General features: G+C 38.3%; 1 protein-coding gene across 1 annotated transcript in view; it reads left to right on the forward strand.

Moving 5' to 3' along the window:
• Nucleotides 1–14112, forward strand: part of brinp1 (bone morphogenetic protein/retinoic acid inducible neural-specific 1) — a 110361-nt gene extending 96249 nt beyond the window's left edge. Inside the window, exon 8 of the mRNA XM_071466269.1 lies at nt 7129–14112. Within this exon, the coding sequence (XP_071322370.1) occupies nt 7129–8269 (1141 nt within the window). The 3' untranslated portion in view covers nt 8270–14112. The remainder of the gene's footprint in view (nt 1–7128) is intronic.
• Nucleotides 14113–22143: the final 8031 nt, after the last annotated feature.

Raw genomic sequence — 22143 nt, forward strand, 5'->3', positions numbered from 1 at the left:
TGAGCATGAAAATGATGTGAATCATATGCTATGGCCTTGGCTGTCACCGGATCTCAACCCTATTGAACAGCTACGGGAGATTTTGGAGGGCTGTTCACCACTAAATGAGGGAATGTCTTTTTGGAAGAACGGTGTTCCATCTCTCCAGTAGAATTCCAGAGACTTGCAGAATCAATACCAAGGTGCATTGAATCTGGTGGCACGTGGTGGCCCAACAACTTACTAAGACACTTCATCCTGACAACAGAAAGACGGACAACTAATGGTTCATGAAATCAGCCTCCAGATTTATTAATACCAATAGGAAAACTGTATTATCATTTTTGGAATGCAAAGAGGGGGTAGTATACCTTGATACTTTCTAAGAAGGCTGTAACATGGTGCTGCAAGGTGGCTTAGACACTCATTTCCAATGTGCTGGAGAGGTAATAAGAAGAAATCCAAGTACACAGCTGACCACCAATATCATTGATATTTGGTTGATTGTAGATTGTGACACTGTGTCCTGAAATTCAATGTCAGGATAGCATCTAATCCCAACATGACTTTGATACAGAATACTAAGAGCAGTGGACGTTGGTAATTTGTTGGTAAGTTGTGTTGTTTCACAACCAAAATTAAAAGTCTCCCAAATGTCTCATGCCAATAACAATATAAACATTCTAGTCATGGACATAACCCGCTGCTAAAAATCACAATGTCAGTTAGTCAACGTTGGGTTTTCATGTCAACTAGATTTTCATTTCCAACCACAATTCAATTTAGTCCAGCATCTTCCTGACGTTACATTGATGTTACACGGATGCCTGCTGGGAAGAGAAAAAAAGAGAAAAATGACAGCTTTTGCTTATGCTTTGTTGCCTGGGCAACCTAGATAAGAAAGCTAATTCACTCATGGAGGTGTTTGACTCACAAGTTAATGTTTTTTTTTTCCTTTTTTTTTATTTTGAGTGACTTACTAGCTATTTAATAAGTCATATCTATCATGCACACACTGTTAGTGCATGTAGAATTGTCAATGTGTGTAAATGCACAGTATATTCATAACTAATTTAAAAATAGAGGTACTGTCCAGAGGTACTGTAATATGCATTCAGAGATAATGAATCCTCAATAGAGCAGGTCCTCTTTAGTTTCATTTCTTACATGCAAACTTAACAGGGCATCCATATTATGCCAGTCGTAGTGCGTTTTAGTTTAATTAAATTATGGATGCAAAATGGAACAAGGGGAAGTTGCTTATTACTGAGTGCAATTATTATGATGTAAACTTGTGTTATCAAGTCAAACTTATCCAAAAAAGATTTTAAGTTTTAAATCATGTTGCCCCTTCACCATTGCATATTAAATAAGGTCAGTCAGTAAACATATTTACATCAATAATGAAAGACAGGCACCAGATGCATTGTTGGCTGTCCATAATTACAATTGCATACCACCTTATTATTTTTCTGGGTTTACCTCACCACAAGGCATCCACTCATTACAAGCATCGTAAATTCCTGCTGTGAACACTCACTGCAATAACTGTGTGGGAACTTTATACGTGAACTATATTGGATTTGCTATTGCATTTCCTGTAATGAGTATAGCGGCTTGCTTCAAGTAGAATGAGCATAACAGTTTGTCTTTGGTATAAATGATTAATAGTGACAGATATGAAGCAACATCACTCCCAGCCAAATCATTTGCATACTGGCTATGCATTGGCTTTAATTATTCATGGTCAAAGTCAAGCATATTTACAAATTTGACTGTACCCTCCATATGATGAATTACTTTGTCTTAATTTATACTGATTTCATACATGACATTGCTTACGTCTACAATTAAAGGTCTAACTTTTCCCAACAGTTGTCACTTTTACATATCATGATAGAATATTCTTGTACTGTCTGGTACTATAGATATCCTATCACATGGAATCATCAAGGGGTCTCTCACACATTATTTCAAATTTGTGTTCCTCCATTTGTTTGTCTTTCTTTTTTCTGTTTTCTTCCAGCAGTGGACTCTTCTCCCCTTCTATGATGTTCTCTTTCCCTCTTTTCTTTTGCTTGCTCCTGAACAGGGAGGCGCTATGATGCATGTTATCTGAATACCAGGTCTGTTTGATGCCCTATTGAAAACACAGAGTGAACACAGAAAACAAACAGCATCCATCCCAGTGTGTTTCCATTTAATTTCCTTCGTCAAATCTAAGCCAAGCCATTGCTTTAGTAGCTTACTGAGGGAGGCAGTTCTTTGAATATATTTTAGCTCAGTATTTCAGACTGGATATTTCAAGAGTAAATAGATTCAAATAAGGGATCATTATGACTGGGCCTGTGTCCAATTCAAAAATGAATAGCCAATAAAAAAAATAATGGGAATACTTTTTATATTTACAGCACCTGCATCTTGCATCTCTTCTCTGAGCCATTTCCAATTAGACAAAGATTTTTATGCTCTAAACAAGTGATATTCAAAATGTGTTGAGTATTGCAAAATATCCTGCATTATTAGATGTCCAGTGTATCACTCACATCCATGTTTATGGTTGGGCAAGAGATCATTTCCACTATTTGCAAGTTACAAATGCAATACAATGTAAAATGATACATGGTGCATTAGCTTTAAAACCTCTGCAGCTTAGAGTTTTTCAAAAAATGCACAAAATACAAAATAATGCATTTAAATTCCTCCAAAGGTTTGTTAGTCAGTTGTAGAGATTTACTGGTGTCAAAAATTCATTCAAGCTTAGAATTTTTTTTTTTTAATAAAACCTAACAAATGCAACAGTATGTAATATATCGCAGGTTTGGTGGACCATTAAACAAATCTAAACTGACAGTTGCAGTTGCATTGCAAACAAAATAAACTAAATAGCTTGGAATGTGAGTCAGTAACATTAGTGGTGTAAATGTGAATGTGTGTGAACAATATTGTGAGAGGTGTTGTAAGGTGCAGAGGCAAACCAAAGGCCAAACAAAACAGAATGGGGTTGCAGGCAGGGCCAAGTGAGAGCCACGCTGAAGGCTGGGCCTTAGGGGAGCACTGGGCCCAGGTGTTTCAGATCTGAGCAGGCCTCAAAATCAGGCTCCTCTGACACCAACAAAAGAAAGAAACACACAAACACAGACTGTTCAGGGGACTGGTTGTGGTTCATGTATTAAAGCTTTAACACCTGTCCAAACCTGTGACAGAAAATTTGACCTCTGATCGCTCTGGATAACTTTTGGAATGTCAGACATTAAAATGAATTTAGACAGCAGCTTGGCAACAGCTTTAGTTGATATTGACCGCAGTGGATAAGCAGCAGGATATGTAGTACTCTCCATAAGGAGATATTTACAGCCAGATTTAGAGCTACATGGTCTACAATAATATGTTCAAATAGTTCGCTTACAGCAGGAGCAGGATGCAGTGGAGAGGACTTAATGCTCTGATTCAGCTTTCCAGTGACACACATGACAGGTTTTAATGCCTAAGCAAATGTTTCTTTTTACTGAAGGCTGGGATTTTTCATATTCTGTGAATCACAGGACCCAGGTGCTCCAGATCGTACTGGGCCTCACAGTCAGGCTCCTCTGCCACATCTACAGGGGCCATCATAAGATAGCCTACATTCTAATTTCTTTTGGGTGTTAACAGCTGTAAAAGAATCGAAAAGTCAAATGCTTGCATTTCGTTAACACAGGCATGTGAAGCTCACCTGTGAGGAAGCATGGTTAGCGCAAACTTGAGATAGCAAGTTACCTTATTGCCATTTATATAAAATACATGCTCACTCTCTCAATGAATATTACAACAGCATTTGCTAGCTGTGCATAAGCAGGCCTACTAGCCGATGTAAGCATAACAAGTAATGGCAAGAGTAGCTAGAAGTCGGAGGTAGAGACAGTAATGGCGGATGGTTGCTGCTGTGCCTCCCTATGGCTAATTCAAACAAATCTGCAAAAAAAGGTAGGAATTGCTGTGGTGTGCTCGCAGTGCCCCCTGAAAATAAGAATGACAGTAACAGATATTGCTGAAAGTGTTACCATTCAAATGTTTCACCACAATGTATAGTAAACCCAGTGTACTGGCACATCTGTACTTGGTAGCTCCTTTTATATTTATGCTGGAGTGGACAGCAAACACAAGCTGGAGGATGATAACATGATACATCCATCTCTCTGAAGACACTCTGGGCCAAACTGCAACACTGCAGTGGAAAGTGATATAAAATCACAAATACACTGCCTGCACCAAGAGATTAAGACATTTCATCTCCCAGGAAGAGCCAAAAGTAGATAGTGGCACACTAGTGCACATGAGCAAACAAGTTCAAGAAATAGCAGCTCCACACAAGTATAACAAAATACATGAAAAATGCACATCTGAGCACAGTTTATCTTTAAGGGTTGCCAGCTTTCATGCTTTTGGCATGAGTCAGAGGCTTTCAAGCTCTCTCACAGTCTGTAATGTCATGTTGCAAACAAATATCATGTCAAGCAAAAACCAAAGTATACAACCAAAATGAAGCACTTTCGATCACATAAAATGTCTCCAGAGCAAGACAAAAAGCCATATTCACGATGCAAATCCAAAAACAAAAATTACAAAAATTACACTCCAAGCACAATTATCTCTTACACAGCAGTTTAATAAAAAAAAAAAAAAAAATTCAAACCCAAAGTCAATGACAAAACATAAAAATTAGATCAGCATTATCTATTCTGTTTTTCCTTCTCCAGACTTGATATGAAGAGAAATGTTCCTCTCTAGTCTACTTTTGTACATGGAGACAACTAACCTTGTGACTTATGCAAAATAAAAGTTCCAATAAAATTCAAGCATACTAAATTAAAGAAATGGCGACAAGTAGATTAATTAGAGACATTACACTTCAGAGCACATGCACAGATGACCTCTAGTGACCATAGTAGTTATGACAGGAGCAAAGGAGGAGGTCAGGTGACCTAGTATCAACAATGAAAAAGTCTGTGTTCGGAGGACATGGGGTGGATGGGTTGATAAAGCACCTGAGTTTGACACAGGAGACCACTGTTAATTGAAACTAATGTTTCAAATGGAAAATGGAAATTATTGTGATTATGACAACAAAGATCCTCTAACTTTTAAGAGGTACTTATTTTAAATGATTATCTTTTCATAAAACTAACCAAGTAGTTTTTGTGGTTAACCCTAACCAAAACGTGACTGTTCAGTAAGCTGAATGTATATGAATATGTTTATTATTGTAACTATGAGACTATATAGAATTACTTTATGTCCAACATCATTCCTCAGTGTCGCTTAAGGTCATCGGTTCTGGTCACTTTATCCTGCTGTTTTCACACAGGATTGTCCCATTTCTCTTCTCCTATTAATGCATATCTATGAGCAATTTACAATCTCAGGTTGTGAAATGTCCAAAGTATCATCTTATGCTGACGACTTATTGTTATACATTTCAAACCCTTCCAAAGCTTTGAATGCATAATTTCAATCTGTAGCTTCACAGCAATGATTCAGTCTCCTTCCTTTAATACTTTGAAACCACTTCATATATCTTGGTGCTAACTATCATCAGAAATCTCTTTTACAGCACTGCATTTGAAAGGTAGGTGAAACACTACATCTATGTTTATTTATTAACTTTATGTTTATTAAAACAGAACTGTTGTATTCTTTGTCCAAAAAGTTAATAATAATAATTTAAAAAAAAAACAATTCTTGCCTGCCAAACAAGAGAGACCAATTAGAGCTGAGAAGCTCTATTTAATCTCTGAAATTCGTTGTAGTTCTGATGTTAACAGTAGTACTTGCAAACAACATACTCAAGGGAAAGGGGAAAAAGAAGAAAATGTAGGGACTATTGATGAAAAAAGAATAGCAGAAATAGCAGAATTATGGAGTTTTTAGTATATGAATAGCTGCTAGACATTATTGAAATGACCACATTCCATGCAGTGATTCAATCAACATGCCAACAGTTTACAGATTACACTGAATTGAATTCCAGCCATTCAGAGACCACTGAATGTTTTGACATTATGTATTGGGTTTTGAATGGGGTAATAAAGGACCGTTAATTATTCCCATCTACTCATTGTATCTACACTTTAAATTAATAATTATAATTCCTAAAATGCAGGCCTCAAAAGCCTAAATATGTGTGATAAGGTGTGGGGGTATGGGATCATGGAAATTATAGCAAACTGTCACTCTATCCCATCAGTATGAAGCCAGAGTTATCAGGAACAGACAATGTGCTTCCATTGTCCTCTATAGGTAATCTGTTCTGGGTTCATTTTGGGTATAGCTTGAGGGCTCACTGGCCTGCTGAGAATGCATGGCATCGATCATAGTTGATGCTTAGGTTCATTAACATGTCAAGCTGACCTTGACTAGCCCTCTTCTCTGAAAAATCAGGATTTAGAATTAACCTCCAATAGTCAGAAAATAAGTTCAAGTACTGTCAAGATGACAAGAAAAGATGCCTAAGGGGAAATGAAGAGACAAGATAAGAATAGCAAGTAATGTCTCCCACTTGAGTGAAATAACCTAACTCCTCCTTCTTAAAGGGAAGAAACCATCCCATTCCTTCTCCTGACTAGATGTTTTTTATATATACATACATTCCTGCCACCATTTAATACAGTGCTTCATTTCATTAATTTTTCACATGTTTAATAGTGCGTTTTTATACATTGAAGCCATTCATCATTCATTCAGTTAAGTCATCTTGATAACACTTTAGCTTGCTTGACTTGGGTACATTACAGTAATCTACCCCGGGTTTTATTTTTGTCACTTACTGTATGCTCCTGCACCTTTAAGTGGAATAGCGGTGGAAAGGGTCAAATGTTTTGAAAGTTCTCAGGCGCAAGCTTGAAAACTTTGAAGTACATTTACACAGAATTAAAACATTGTCACAGATATGAATGAAAACCAATAAATAAATAAATAAATAAATAATAATAATAATAATAATAATAATAATAATAACAAAATATGCTGTAGAGGATTCGCTAGCAATAAGATATTCCATACACAATGGGATATATTATTGCAGAATAGTGCTGATATCATTAGATTTAGAGCTTTCCATCTGACTACTTTTAATGTCTCTATTCCATTTTTTTTCTTCTCTCTTTGCAGGTCTGTGATGCAGTGGCTCAACAGGGTTCAGTCCTTCCTCTACTGCAATGAGAATGGGTTCTGGGGGACCTTCCTGGAGAGCCAAAGGACATGCGTGTGCCACACAGGTGTCACTCTGTGCCAACGACCCATCCCTTGTGTCATAGGTGGCAACAACAGCTGTGCCATGTGCAGCCTGGCCAACATCTCACAATGTGGCTCATGCAACAAGGGCTACAAGTTGTACCGTGGTCGTTGTGAGCCCCAGAATGTGGACTCAGAACGTAGTGAGCAGTTCATCAGCTTTGAAACTGATCTGGACTTTCAGGACCTGGAACTCAAATACCTGTTACAGAAAATGGATTCGCGACTGTATATTCATACTACTTTCATCAGTAATGAGATCCGCCTAGAGACATTCTTTGACCCTCGATGGCGTAAGCGCATGTCCCTGACTCTCAAAAGTAACAAAAACCGGATGGACTACCTCCATATGATAATTGGCCTTTCAATGAAGATCTGCCAGATGAGAAATAGCAGTATTGACCCCATGTTCTTTGTTTACGTCAACCCATTCAGTGGTAGTCACTCAGAAGGCTGGAGCATGCCCTTTGGTGAACATGGTTACCCACGCTGGGAAAAAGTACGACTGCAGAACTCTCAGTGCTTCAACTGGACTCTCCTGCTGGGCAACCGTTGGAAGACCTTCTTTGAGACGGTACACATCTACCTGCGTAGCCGCGCTAAGATCCCAACCGGCCTACGCAATGACACAGGACAGGGCCCAGTGGACCTTGCAGACCCTAACAAGCGCCAGATCTACATAAAAATATCTGACATCCAAGTGTTCGGCTACAGCCTGCGCTTTAATGCTGACCTGCTCCGTAGTGCTGTGCAGCAGGTTAACCAGTCATACACACAAGGAACTCAGTTCTACTCATCCTCATCTGTTATGCTCCTGCTACTGGACATTAGGGATCGGATTAACCGCCTAGCCCCTCCATCTGCACCTGGCAAACCCCAGCTGGACCTCTTCTCTTGTATGCTAAAGCATAGGCTCAAGCTCAACAACAGCGAAATGATTCGAGTAAATCATGCCTTGGACATGTACAGCACAGAGATACTAAAACAATCAGATCACCTGACTGCTAAACTCTGCTGAACATGATGACATTAAAATAAGGACAGCAAACTGAACACAAACAACCCAACAAATGAACTGTAAGGGGATATTAATCTTAATTTTGTTTTCTCTTTTTCATTTTTGGACCTTTTCTGCCTTTTGATGTAATATTAACTTTGTAAGCAGAATTCTTAAAGAGAAAAAGGAAAAAGGCGGTGATGAAAAGCATTTCAGGCGGATAAAGAAGATTAATGGAACCACTATAAGGACTGTATCATATTTGTCCCAGCATGTCTGTCATTCCCTAAAAGAACTTAAAAGAGAGCGAGAGAAAAAAAAAGAAATATTAAATCTATGTACTGCTGAAAAAGAGGCCTTGATTTTACTCTGAGGGATCAAAGGTTATATCTGAAACTGCCATTCTTTACTGAGAAAAAAACATTTTTAAAGGAATAATGACATAACACAAGGGCAGACCAGATATCCTTTTATTTCAGCTAATGTGCAAAATATTTCAGACATAATGGACAGTTTAATATTAAAGATGTTTATACATTGTAAGGATTAAATAGCCCTAGAGAATAAGTAGTCAACACATTACTTATAGACTCTTTATTACATTTCAAACCCACAGTGAATCTGCATTGCTCTTTGTGAGTTATGAGGCACTCTGTCATTGTTCTGACACATAAGGCACACAGCAGGGCAGTAATGGATAGTCATGTCAAATAACAAAAGCCAGCTGTTTATATATACATATATATGTGGGTGAATGTGTGTGTATGTGAGTGTGCGCGTGTGCAAGTGTGCACATAACTTTTTTTGGCTTAATGCTTCTTGCTGTTCGTTAATTGAATGTGTCATTTGAGATTGACTCCAGTCTAAGCTAAATCTTGCATTTGGAGCGCTTCTTCCCGTGTTTGAAATTCAAGCTGTGTTTTTCACAAGGCAGTACCTCCTGGTGCGTGAGTGCAATATTGTGGTCTGAAGATTTAACAATCAATGCTATTTTGTACAGCTTCGCAAAATGTACATGTTGTGACTGCTGATTTGTGGAGCTTTTCAGCACCAAGAGCAAAATGTAAACATTCATCGTTCAGGCACATTTGCAAGACAACTTAAAGCCATACACTTCCCTGAGGTAGACATATGTAAGACATAAAGTTCATCCCTGTTTCACCTAGTACTTCATAACATAGAAAAAAATGTCCCATTTGTATGTTTTTGTTTTATTCTCTCAGTTGATTTCAGATAAGAACACAGAAAAAAGGCAGATGACAAGAGAGGGAATATTTCTGTTGGATAAGAATTGTGTTGAAAGCCATTGAATTTCGATGTTGTGTCACAAGAAAAAAAAAAGAAAAAAAAAGAAGAAGAAGAAATGGTTATATTAAAGCTTAAAATACCTTTTGGCAGTGAGTAATCTGTAAGCTTTTATGCCCTTATGTAAAAATGTCTGTTTTTCTTTCTCTTTTTTTTTCTTTTTTTGCATGTTGCTGGAAACATCGACAGAGCTGCAACTTGTTAAACACCCTCAATCATCAAGCTGAAATATGAAACACTACCTACAGTATGTATTTTTGGTCACACTTTATTTGGGTAATTTGATGCTGAAACATTGCTATTACTGATGACTTTATGTAGGTCCAGTCCATTACTTGCATGCTTTTTAACAAGAAAGGCAAGGTCCCTATGTCGTACAACTTACCTGTCTTAACCATATGAGGGTGCAAACTTAAAAAAACAGACAACCTGATATTTTCCGCCATGTCACCCAAACTCTGGAAAAAGTTACACCCGTGTGTAAAAGCTGCCAGCACAGTTGAAATCTTTTAGAATAACATCTAAAAACTCATGCTTTTCCATTTTTTCTTCTTATTTTTGTGTCTGTTCATGTCTTGATATAGCTATTGTTTAGTTGCTTTGGTATTTTTTGCTTGTTTTTTGAAGTAATTGTTTTGAATATTTCAAACAATGCAACACCTCTTGAATACAGTGGTGAAAGTTGTGGCAGTGATTGAAGCAACAAATTACAGCATCCCTGGAAAAAGATTATAGGGACAAACAGTGGCTGAATAAAGTATAGAGACCCCTTCACTTTTTGCACATTTATTATGTTGCAGATTTAAATGGATAAAATTGCCATTTTTGCCAATCAGTCTAGACCTTTAAAGTTCAAATTAAAATATGTTTTTTGTAAATTATTTAAACTTAAAAATTGAAATCTCTCATTTACAAAAGTATTCAGACTTTTTGCTGTTGTGATGAGGTGCATCCTTTTTACTACTTATTCTTGAGATGTGTCTAGAACTTCACTGGAGTCCACCTGCGACATATTGAGTTAATTGCACATAGTTTAGAAAACCACACACCTGTGTATATAAGGTCCCACAACTCGGACTGCATGTCAGGACAAAAGCCATGAAGTCCAAGGAATTCTCTGTAGATCTCCATGATAAAACTGTGGTTCAGCATAGATCACAGCAAGGGTATAAAACCACTTCTGAGTTTGGACTCTTGCTAGAGTTGGCCACCCAGCTAAACTGAGTAACCGAGCAGGGAGAGTCACCTCCCTGAGCAAGAACCCAATGGTCACTTTAACAGAGCATTTGAAGTCCTCTGTAGAGATAGGAGAATCTGCCTGAAGAGTCAGGCCTTTATTGTAGAGTGGCTACATGGAAGTCACTGTGAGTAAAAGGCTTATGACAGCCTGTCTGATGGGACAAAAATTGAACCCTTTGGGCAGAAATTCAAGCACTATGTCTGGTAAACACCAGGCGCTGCTCACCAACTGGGTAATACCATCCCTATGGCGAAGCATGGTGGTGGCAGTATCATGCTATCAGGGTCTTCTCAGCAGCAGGAGAAAGGGAGATAGGTCAGAATGATGAATGCAGCCAAACACAGAAAGGTCCTTGAAGAAAACCTTCTCCAGTGTACAGGTGAGGCAACAGTTAAGCTGTCGGCACAACAATGACCCCTAATTATATAGCCAATACAACGCTGGAGTGGCTTCAGGGCAAGTCCCTGGCTATCAGTGAGAGGCCAAACCAAAGCCCAGACTTAAGCCCCATAGAACATCTGCTGGGAGACCTGAAGATGACAGTTCAGACACTTCCCATCCAATCTATTGCTGCTTGAGAGGAAAGAATGGGAGAATGCCACGAGGAATTGAAAAAAACTGCCCAAGTACTGGTGTGCAAAGGTTGCAGAGGCTCAAAGCTGTTAATTGCTACCACAGGGGCATCTACTGAGTGCTGAATTATGGGTCTGAATACTTTAGTAAAGGACCGATTTGCAAGCAGACAGACAGATTTTTGTGATTATGGGTTTGAGTGTAGATGAGTGTGTGGAAAAATTGAAGGGGTCTGAATACTTTCTGAAGTTACTGCAGCTTTGTCAGCTGCAAAATTCATTACATCCGCAATCACAACTTTCTCTAGACGTGCATTCTGGACATGATGTAGGAAAACAGAATCATGTCCGACTTTGTGACAACGATTGTCTTCATGGTTTATTTTACTGTTGTCAAGTCTTTGTGAAGCTACTCGAGAGGTGCTTTATAAATAGCAACTAGTCATTTATTTATTAAGTAACAATAATGTATTACTGCAGAATCCAATGAATTTCAGGTGATTCCATTGTCTGCAAAATAGTTAACTGATTTCTAATGTATGTTAGTCCATGTGTGGTGGCCAGTTTAGGACAACTAAGGCTCAGCTTGTCAGGCTCAGCTCTCTGTTCATGGATTACATGGTTGTCATCAGTTTTCATCTTTATCAGGTTAATAGCTCAATACCTTTTTTTTTAAAAGTTGCTTTCAAAGAGTAAGCAGTCATCACTGCAGTGATAGAGTTTAAAATGTGCAAAGGAAGACAACGCTGGCCCGATATAAGCAGCAGCAGGAAGGAAAAGAGGGCATCTGGACCATTGAATGGAATTAAAATGTCCTGTATCATCACTAGTGCATCTGTTTGGGTCTAGATGGCAGCTTTGGTCATAGAGTCACATCCTGCTGCTGCCGAGGCAAACACCAACTTCTCTGGAGGGCAGACGCAGTGGTAGCTGCTTGCTGTTTCAAAGAACCGTTGTATTGTTGGAGTTTATCAGGCTCAGTTTTGAGCTTATTAGCTTGCTAATTGTAGTGCTTTACAATTTTGCAAATATGTTAGCATCCATTGCTAACATTTGCATGCCAACAGTATCTCCTAATAGATTTGTTTAAGCTGATGTAGAGCTAATTCTGATATGCTGGTGCTAAGCCTAGATGGCCACAATCCTCCAATCAATAGAGATGCAGTAAATAGGAGAATTGATTGTTCAGCATCAACATTGGAGTATCCAAATGAATTGTTACCTTCCTCTAATTATTATAATTAGTATTATAATTATTTTCTTTATTATTACTATTATTATTAAGTGCCTGTTATCTATCCCTTTAACATGTTTAGAGCTGGAGAAAACATTTAGATGTTACACAAAAAAGTGACACTGAATTAGCTTCAGAATTGAAGACCATACATGATCAAATACACACCTCTCATCTCCTCCTGTGGACTAAGCTTCAAGGAGGTTTGTGCATGTGGGGAATGCAACCACCAGACAGAGACAAAGAATGACTTGAAGTTATGGTGGATATTTTTCTGTCCCCTGTTGTACAATATATCTGTAAATATTAACTCTGTTACAGTAACAATGCTCTGCTACAGTAACAATATTATAAAATATAACAGTATTGAAAGGGAATACAAAGACTACTTCAAAAAAAAAAAAAAAAAAAAAAAAAAAGCCCTCCATTTGAGTACACTAGCACAAAGTACAGGGCACCCATGTCTTATGTATCAAATTAGATTCATAACAATTTATGACTGTTTTTATATTGTCAAAACATACTGTACATTACAATTTAGTTTTGAGCCACTTGCAAGATCCATAAAACAAGCACATTTACTCGTATGGCATTATGCTACCACAGTGTTGCTTATATGTATCCATGACTATGTCTGAAGATTTTTACACCTAATACCTTGCCTATGTACTTTTTTGCTGTTCTGTTGGGATCATTATATCAGCTTATTTCAAATGAATGTTTCATATTATAATCTATTTCTCATTAAAAGGCTATATTTAATAAGAAGAGCAAGGCTTGTTTGTACCATTTCCCTTTATGGAAACTACAAGAGTATGTAGCCACACAACAAAGCAGTACATACTCTGTGTAGAGTATTTACAGAATCCTAAGAGCCAACTAATTTTAGTGTCCTGGCATGATCAATGTATGACAAAATACCTACTCTTAACTAGACTCTATGGTTCTATAGAAGATTCTCGCTATGAGCATTATCCTGTCCCTGATGTTTGCTGATAACATAGATTTCTTCACTGGCCAACCAGTTCTTTTTTTGTGGCTTCACATTTTATTGTTTGCTGCCTGCAAGGAAAGAACTAATGCTTATGCTCAAGGATTCAAATCCAGCAAGTCGGGGACATTTATCACCACCAGATTCGGTATCACACAGACCCAATAGTTCTGTCCATCCTTTCATCCACTTAATCATTTCCTGTTTTTGTCTTTGTTGTACTCCAGTGGCTAACAGCATTGCTGGCATGAACATCAGAGCAGAACTGTAACATGTATACATTCAAGTATGGGCCCATGATGAAATATGAGCGATATGTAAGCCATTACCTGACACCTGCAGCAGCATGGGCTGCAGAAAATTTACAAGTAAATGGAATTCAGCATACTGAGCTGTTGTTGCATTATGGTTTTGGTGGCCATTCTATGAAAGCTATATAAACATGGCATATGTTGTACAAACAAACATCCAGTGGTTACATACATTTATGTGTTTATGGAATCATTAAAAACATCTAAGTTCTTTTAGTGAATTAATTAATCTTCCTGGAGACATGAGTATTTATTGATTTTAAATCTGTTATGGTCCAATGTCAGTGTCAATTTTTTGAAACCACATCATCACAACACTTAAGTGTTATTACTGGGTGGGTTTTGACAAATAACAGTATCACTTTTACAAAGCCAAAGCAAAGAGCAAAGTAGTGATAGCAAAGGTTTTTGTACATTCTTGTTTGGTATAAGCAGCAGTGCCCCCTACTGCACTCATTCACAATGGATACTACAGTTCCACCAATAATAATTAATACTAATTATAACAATGTCAGTGAACAGGGAAATATAAATTTTGTCAATTTAACACATAACACAGTTTTTTTTTTTTTTGTTTTTTTTTTTTTATCTGTCTTTAATGTGTACCAGCCTTCTATACACAATACTATCATATGGTATTATATTTAGATTTGCACATTAAAATGCGTGTATATTATAACATACTTGATACAAAAGCCACAGTATGTTGCCTTGAACCTTTTTTTTTTTTTTTTTTTTTAAACAAAAAATGAAATGCTAAGACAGAGATTACATAAACCACAACAATATCCTCACACTGAAAGTCAATGCTATCATATTCACTCTTTAAAAACACTCTCAAGTGAAAAATGTGAAAAATTATTCACATAATGCTATGGAACAGAACATATTGTCTTTTTTTCTGCTGCTTCAAAACAAATAAACAAAAATTTTACATTACATGGACAAAACTGTACATGTACATGGGGAATTGATCATTTAAAATCAAGAGAAAAAAACGATAGAAAAAATGAAAACATATAAATCAATATCCTGCAGTCTAGTCTACTTGATGTGCAGCTATGCCATATGCCCTATAGTTCCATGTTGTTCTGAAATTTACCTTCCATTTCTGTTCATTCATTTGCTGAACAGAAAGTAGCAGGAGTCTGCATTTTCTTCCAGCCACCACAACTGAACTCCACAACGCCAGCCTCACAGCATGTGGACTACTTCCTATAAGGCTACAGCACTTCAAAGCGAATGGTGAAAACAAACAACTTATGTTAAATATAGCTGCTAACTACCCCTCCCTGCTCAGACATTCAGAATTTTGTCAGATACACAGGGCAGCAGATTTTGGAGATGTCAGCTGCTCTGTAAACCCCTGCGAGCTACAGTTAGCCCAGCAAGATTTTCCCCACATTTCTGCATTTTTACAGAAATCTGTTTTGGTCTTAGCCCTAAACCAGAGCTCCTAATGCAGTAACCCAGACATGCTCCTTTGCTGACTTCCCACCAGGCAACACTGCCATTGTGTTGGTTGAAATACCTGCTAAAGCCAGGGGAATCTCTGCCAGGAACTGAACCCAGGTTTCTGCAGCAATGAGCAGAGCGATGTGCCACCTGGACATTCTTCTACTGTGATTTCAGGGGTATAAACCTATGTTTGTCTGTGGGAGTCCTTGTTAGCACAAGCAGTTTAGGTACTTAGAGAAAATGTGTCAATGAAACACTGAGAATGCACTCATTTATATATATACATATATTTATTTTATATTTTTTTCATATTTATATTGCAATTTGTTATATCAGATCACATTATATTTCACAGATTTGTCAGCTGTCCATTCATGCTGTGAATCTCTCCTATTACCACATCCCATGGGTCTTCTATTGGATTCAGACCACCACCACCAGCCTGGACTGTTGACACAATGTAGGTTTGGTCCATGGATTCATGCTGGTGATGCCAAATTCTGACCCTACCATCTGCATGCCTCAGCAGAAACTCAGATTCATCAGACCAGGCTACATTTTTTCCCAGTCTTCACCTATCCAGTTTTGCTTGTGCTCACTGCAGCCTCAGAGTTCTGTTCTTGGCCAACAGGAGTGGAACCTGATGTGGTTTTCTGCTGTTGTAGCCCATCTGCCACGAGGTTCGATGTGGTATGCATTCAGAGAAGCTTTTCTGCTCGCCACAGCCGTAAAGAGTGGTTATCTGAGTTACCGTAGCCTTTCTGTCAGCTTGAACCAGTTTGGCTATTGTCCTCTGACCTCTCTCATCAACAAGGAGTTTCCATCCGCAGAACTGCCGCTCACTTGAAAAACAAGACAGAACTCCTGACTTGTTTTTCACACCATTCGAAGTGAACTCTAGGGCCTGTTGTCAGTGAAAATCCCAGGAGATCAGCAGTTTCAGAAAAACTTAAACCAGCCTGTCTGGCACTAACAATCGTGCCACAGTCAAAGTCACAGAGACCACATTTTTCCCCATTGTAATGTTAAATGTGGGCATTAACTGAAACTCCTGATCTGCGTGTCCATGATGTTATGCATTGCACTGCTGCCGTGTGTGCGTGCGTATGTGTGTGTGTGTGTGTGTGTATATGTATGTATGTATATATGTGTGTGTGTGTGTATATATATATATATATATATATATATATATATATATATATATATATATATATATATATATATATATATATATATATATATCTATATATATATATATCTCATCATTAAAACTTAAAGTTTTAATGAGTAAAGTGCATGGCAGCGGTTGCCTGTTCTGCTTGTCTCAAATCAATAGAAATTCAGCAATAGCTGAGCTGGTTGAATAGCTATTGTAATCCAAGCATCTCCAGTGACGCACAACAGGCTTAGTAAATCTGTCCCTCTCTCTCAGTGGCTAACCAGATGTTGTACTTGCCCAGTAACCTGCCCAGTCTTCCCAATCTGTGTGCGCCATGTTATTTGTATTGGGTGTGTCCATATGTCTAAGTGGGAGCAAGTAAATGAACAAGCCTGTGTGTGTGTGTGTGTGTGTGTGTGTGTGTGTGTGTGTGTGTGTGTGTGTGTGTGTGATGTCTTATCTATGGCATACTGTTGCTGTGGTTCAGCAGTGTGCATGACCTTTTTCTTGACACTGTAGGTGGGATCACACACAGTGTTTCAAATGTCCTGGCATTGATGAGGAATCGGGTCACTTTCGGGTGCTGTGGTAAGGTTGGAATGAGGTGTTCAAGCTGGAAAGGACAGGTGATAAGTTTTGCCATGTCATGCCTCCTCTATAGCCCATTGTCAGTATCCAAGGCCGACAAGATTGAAAACCCTGTTATGTAAGATATCCAAATGTGCAGATAAGCCACTGTTCTGACAGTGTCATAGAATATCTGTGACTCTATGAAAATCTGACTGTTGCCATAAAATAAGCTATCCAAGGTGTCACATCCCCTGAAGCTACGATTGTTTACCTTACCTTACAGTGTGATGCATGGTGCAGCGCAGAGAGGTGCTTTCAAGGGGAAAGATTTTCTTTCATATCTAGGAGTTCACAGATGAACTCAAGAAATGTTCAGCTGAGCACAACTTAGCACAAAAAGCAAGTAAAAGAATGAGGATATCCTCACAGCCAGACAAGCTTAGAATTTGCAGTCTAAAATGAAATCAATAGCAGGGCAGAGCAGTGCCTTGACAAGTGCCTTGACATGTTCCTGTTTGTAAGAGAGGAACACAAAAGAAAGTATCCTTATTCAAAATTATTCCTGCACATGTAAAAATGCTGTTATTTTCCCCCTCTGTGAAGATTTGGATTTGGAATTTTCAAATATTTTTTATTCAAAGCTCAGCAGGAACATTCAGAACTTGATTACAGTGAAGAAAAGTGGCCAGATAAATTTTGGGTGCTCGTGGAAGGAACAATTACCAACTATTGACGTGCTTACACTGTCCTTAAGTTATTTTTGTGAGATTGCATATTGTTCATGGTGTTTTTACCTTATTGAATGCAAATATGATATGTTACAATGTAATATGTCAGTGTCACATCATTAAAAAAATGTTGCATTGGTGAGTTAGGCCAGACGAAAGCATTAATAACATTGTAAACACAAAGAGCTTTGATACTGATTGTCGTAACCCCCACATTTTATTATCTGTGTATTCAGTATTGATATAGATAAGGCAATCTGACCCCTTTTATAAGATTTCTTGTCACTGAATAAACATGATTTGCTTTGTACATGAAAAGACCCATTGTAAGGGTATCACCCTGAATCTGGTCCCCGCTTATCACTGTGTCTGATGTAACACTACTGTTACCCTCACCAACTCTGTATCTGATCCCTATGACATAAATTCTAATATGAACTGCCGTATTAAAACGTATTCACGGTCCACACTCACAACACCAATACTTATGCAGTTCAAATAGTTGTATGTCTGCCTGAAGCTCTCAACTACACTACACTCCTCCTGCTCAACACTGCAATCTGAGTAAATTAACTCATGATAATTGAGTGAGAGCTACAAATGATAGCTCCCCATGCTAAACCTCAGAACTCATCAGTGCTAATGAAGATGATCATTACTTTCTTTTTGACATAAGTCATAGTTTAGTTTTTTCTCAGTGACCGCTTTCAATCTTCCCATCCCTGTTTACAGAAAATGATTTCCTAACATTCTTTCATGACAGTTAGTTTCTTAATGTTCAATCACAAATAATTGACCTAATCAGAAATGAAATGATCATTTTACCTAGCAAAATCTCTGCACCTTCTAAGAACGCACCCCCCCCCCCCCCCCCCCCCCCCATCAGGCACATTCTCTCAGTGAGAGACAGTGCTCACCAAACACGTTTGCCATTAGCATCATGCTGCTAAAGCAAGATCTCACCTGTTAAACGCACTCCCTGCCAAATTCAATTAAGATCTCCTTCCACTGTTCAGGCTGTCTTTGCAGGTGGTAACTGAACCTATAAATTAACTAAACCTTACATTACTACATCATATATTACAAGCATATTTCAAACCTCTGACATAGTGATAATGGGATTCCTGTACACCTGAGGGAATTTGTACATTGAACTGGACTGCATTATTAAACCTGCAGCCATAACACTACTCACCCTAAACAATGGATATACTGTGTAACAATGAACAGTAACAGGCTAACTTTCAGTAGAGGCTTTCATGTCAGAATGTAGCCAGTAAACAATCAGTGTCTCAGAGTTACCAATCAGAATCAGAGTTACCTTCATTTCTGTTATTTATGTAGTGTATGGTGACACGAAATTTGACAGTTTTTCAGCAGGTACAGAAAATGAACAAGCCGAGCAAATATTAACATGAGCAAAATAAAAAAATATGAATAATGTGTGAAATAAATTGACTGTGCACAGATGGCGAAATTTACAAATATCCTGGCCGAAAAATGCAGTTTATTTCATCTGATTGACACAAGACTTCATGACATCCTCCATACTGATCATATAAACACAAAATGACCAATTTATGAGTGGCCATAGGAAATGAATGAGTGAGGCTACAATTAAAGTGTATAAAATGTCAGAATTTGGGAACATATTCATGCATCATGTAGACAGACTTCTATCCCCAGACCCTCATGCAAGTGCACTTGAGTAGCTGTCTAACAGTGGACCTCCACATCTTTACAATGGGGACCACTGAGCCAAAAGGGGACACGTTGGAGGTCCCCTGTTGGTCACGCTTTAAATTGTGCTAAATCATGTCTAAAAATCAAGTTATTTTAATTTTAGCCAAGAAATGTAATTTTTTTTCATACTCCTCCACAGTGTGAGTGGCTTGCGGCTCCAAGCAGTCTATCAGACTACAGGGGGCTATTTAACAGGCTACATGCTGAAGGAAAAAACCTCCAGATAAATGTTGTTTTTTTTTTTTTTTTTTTTTACAGAAAGGCTCAACTTTCTATTTCCAAGTTTCACACTATATTAAAATGAATGTCTAACAAGAAGGCAGGAGAATAATACGTGTTTTAGAATCTAAAAAAACAGAGAAAATAGAGAGTGTAACAATCAGGATAAAGTTGAAAGAAAAGCATCAGCAGTTAGATAATTTTACTTAATTTTAAGCAATCACTCAAAACACATGATTGCTGGTTCCAGACAGGCTGGTATGAATATTTCTGAACCTATTGATCTCCTGGGATTTTCACCGACAACAGTCTGTAGAGTTTAGACTCACTCAGAATGATGTGAAGAACAAAAATCTTCCAGTGAGCGGCAGTTCCGTGGACTGAAACGCCTTGTTGATGAGAGAGGTCAGAGGAGAATGACCAGACTGGTTGGAGCTGACAGAAAGGCTACGGTAACTCAGATAAACACTCTTTACAGCCTTGGTGAGCAGAGAAGCTTCTCAGAATGCACAACACGCCCAACACTGAAGTGGACGGGCTACAACGGTATAAGACCATGTTGTGTTGCACTCTGGTCAGCCCAGAACAGAGGCTGCAATGGGCACAGGCCAACCAAGACTGGAAAAACAAAGCCTGGTCTGAATACTAATTTCTGCTGAGGTACGCAGAATTTGGTGTCAATATGAGTCCATGGACCCAATCAGAGACATCGTTAGGATCTTGAAACATTAGCGGCTTAGCCCAACCCTAAAATCTTTAGATTTTCATCTGATAATTGCGGTTATTTCACAGTAAATTGAATATATGATTATAAGATGTGAGACACTGTGCATGCATGCTGTGCTTTATACCTTTGCTTGGGGGGAATTTAATTATGGCTTGAAGACTTATCAGCTGGATTCTACAAAGGCAAAGGAAGGTCATCCCACTTTCTTTCTCTCATTAGCCCATGTTCCACATTGATGTCAAAGTGAGTTGAGGCTAGCTAGACCAGTGGTTCTCAAACTGTTTATCATAATGATATATTATTTTAAAGGGTGTTTTAATCCTAATCATAATGACAGATAAACAGAGTTGGGGCAATTTTTTATTATTATAATAAAAAATAATTTATAAAATGACATCCAGGGATACTCATAAAACATTTGGGGCTGCATACCCAGATGCCCAGCCCTTACAATGCCACTAGACCCAATCTGCCTTGTGTCAACAGTCCAAGCTGCTGCTGGTGGTGTAATGGTGTTTGGAATGTTTTATCGACACACTTTGGGCACTTCCATACCGATGAATCATTGTTTGAATGCCACAGACTCTCAGAGTATTATTGCTGATCACGTGCATCCATTTATATCCAGAATTTTACCCATCCTCTAATCGATGTGTGTTCGGTCCTCAGACTCACTGAATTAAAAGTCCAACACCCAGAGACCCAAATGCTCCAAGAAATACAGTTCAGAAGTGTCTGACCAGATGGCTCAGGGTGTTAGAAAATCTGTTTTGAAGTTTGAGGCTGTGGGTTCAATCCTTGGAGGCATTTTCAAGTTCATCACCCAGATGAAAGACTTTAGGACTCAGTGTCTTAGAGGACTGCTTCAAAGTTCTGAGGATGTGGATTTGATGCTTATGAGGCTCAATGAATTTTGAAGTTCAACCCCAAAGTGAATTGGAATGATGGTGAGTTCCTTTGTGACCGCCAACGATGCAGCGTCTATTTAAAATCCTGCCCATTTTCAGTACCCCTAGCAACACCACAGCACCAATGCTGCTGTGGGAGCAGGGGTAGTTTTAGTTATTTGGAGGCCCCAGGCAAAAACCAGTGTGAGGCTTGTCTTCATTGTGCTTAAAACCATCATAGCTTATGAACAAAAACTATATGAATGTATCTCTTTTCAGTTAGCAGAACTAAAGGACAGTCCCAAATGAGAAATGTAACTGTTCTAACTGAAAAACTTCAAATGACCTTCCGTCAATTAGAAGACGACAATATGGCAAGACAAAAATTATATAATTTATACATAATCTTTAATTCTTTTAAGATAAAAGTATAGTGCAAAAAGCATAACACAAAACTATACTATGCTTTTTGGTAAAGCTTTTGAACATCACATCCACTATTCTCTAGGGGTAAAAGTCCAAATTCCACGACTTTGTGTGTGTGTGTGTGTGTGTGTGTGTGTGTGTGTGTGTGTGTGTGTGTGTGTGTGTGTGTGTGAATTTCTAAACGCTTCTTCCAGCTTGGTTGCTTGATTCGTGATCTGTGTCAGGCTTTCATTTACAACCAAGTACAGATCTGAAGAAAAAAGACATGCCTATACATTAAAGAAGCTATTTCTAAATGTTGCTATTGCTACATAGCCAAATTCTC

The sequence above is a fragment of the Trachinotus anak genome, unplaced genomic scaffold (assembly GCF_046630095.1).
Source record: "Trachinotus anak isolate AG129_WGS33_773 ecotype Australia unplaced genomic scaffold, CSIRO_AGI_Tana_v1 ptg000028l, whole genome shotgun sequence".
NCBI lineage: Eukaryota > Metazoa > Chordata > Actinopteri > Carangiformes > Carangidae > Trachinotus > Trachinotus anak.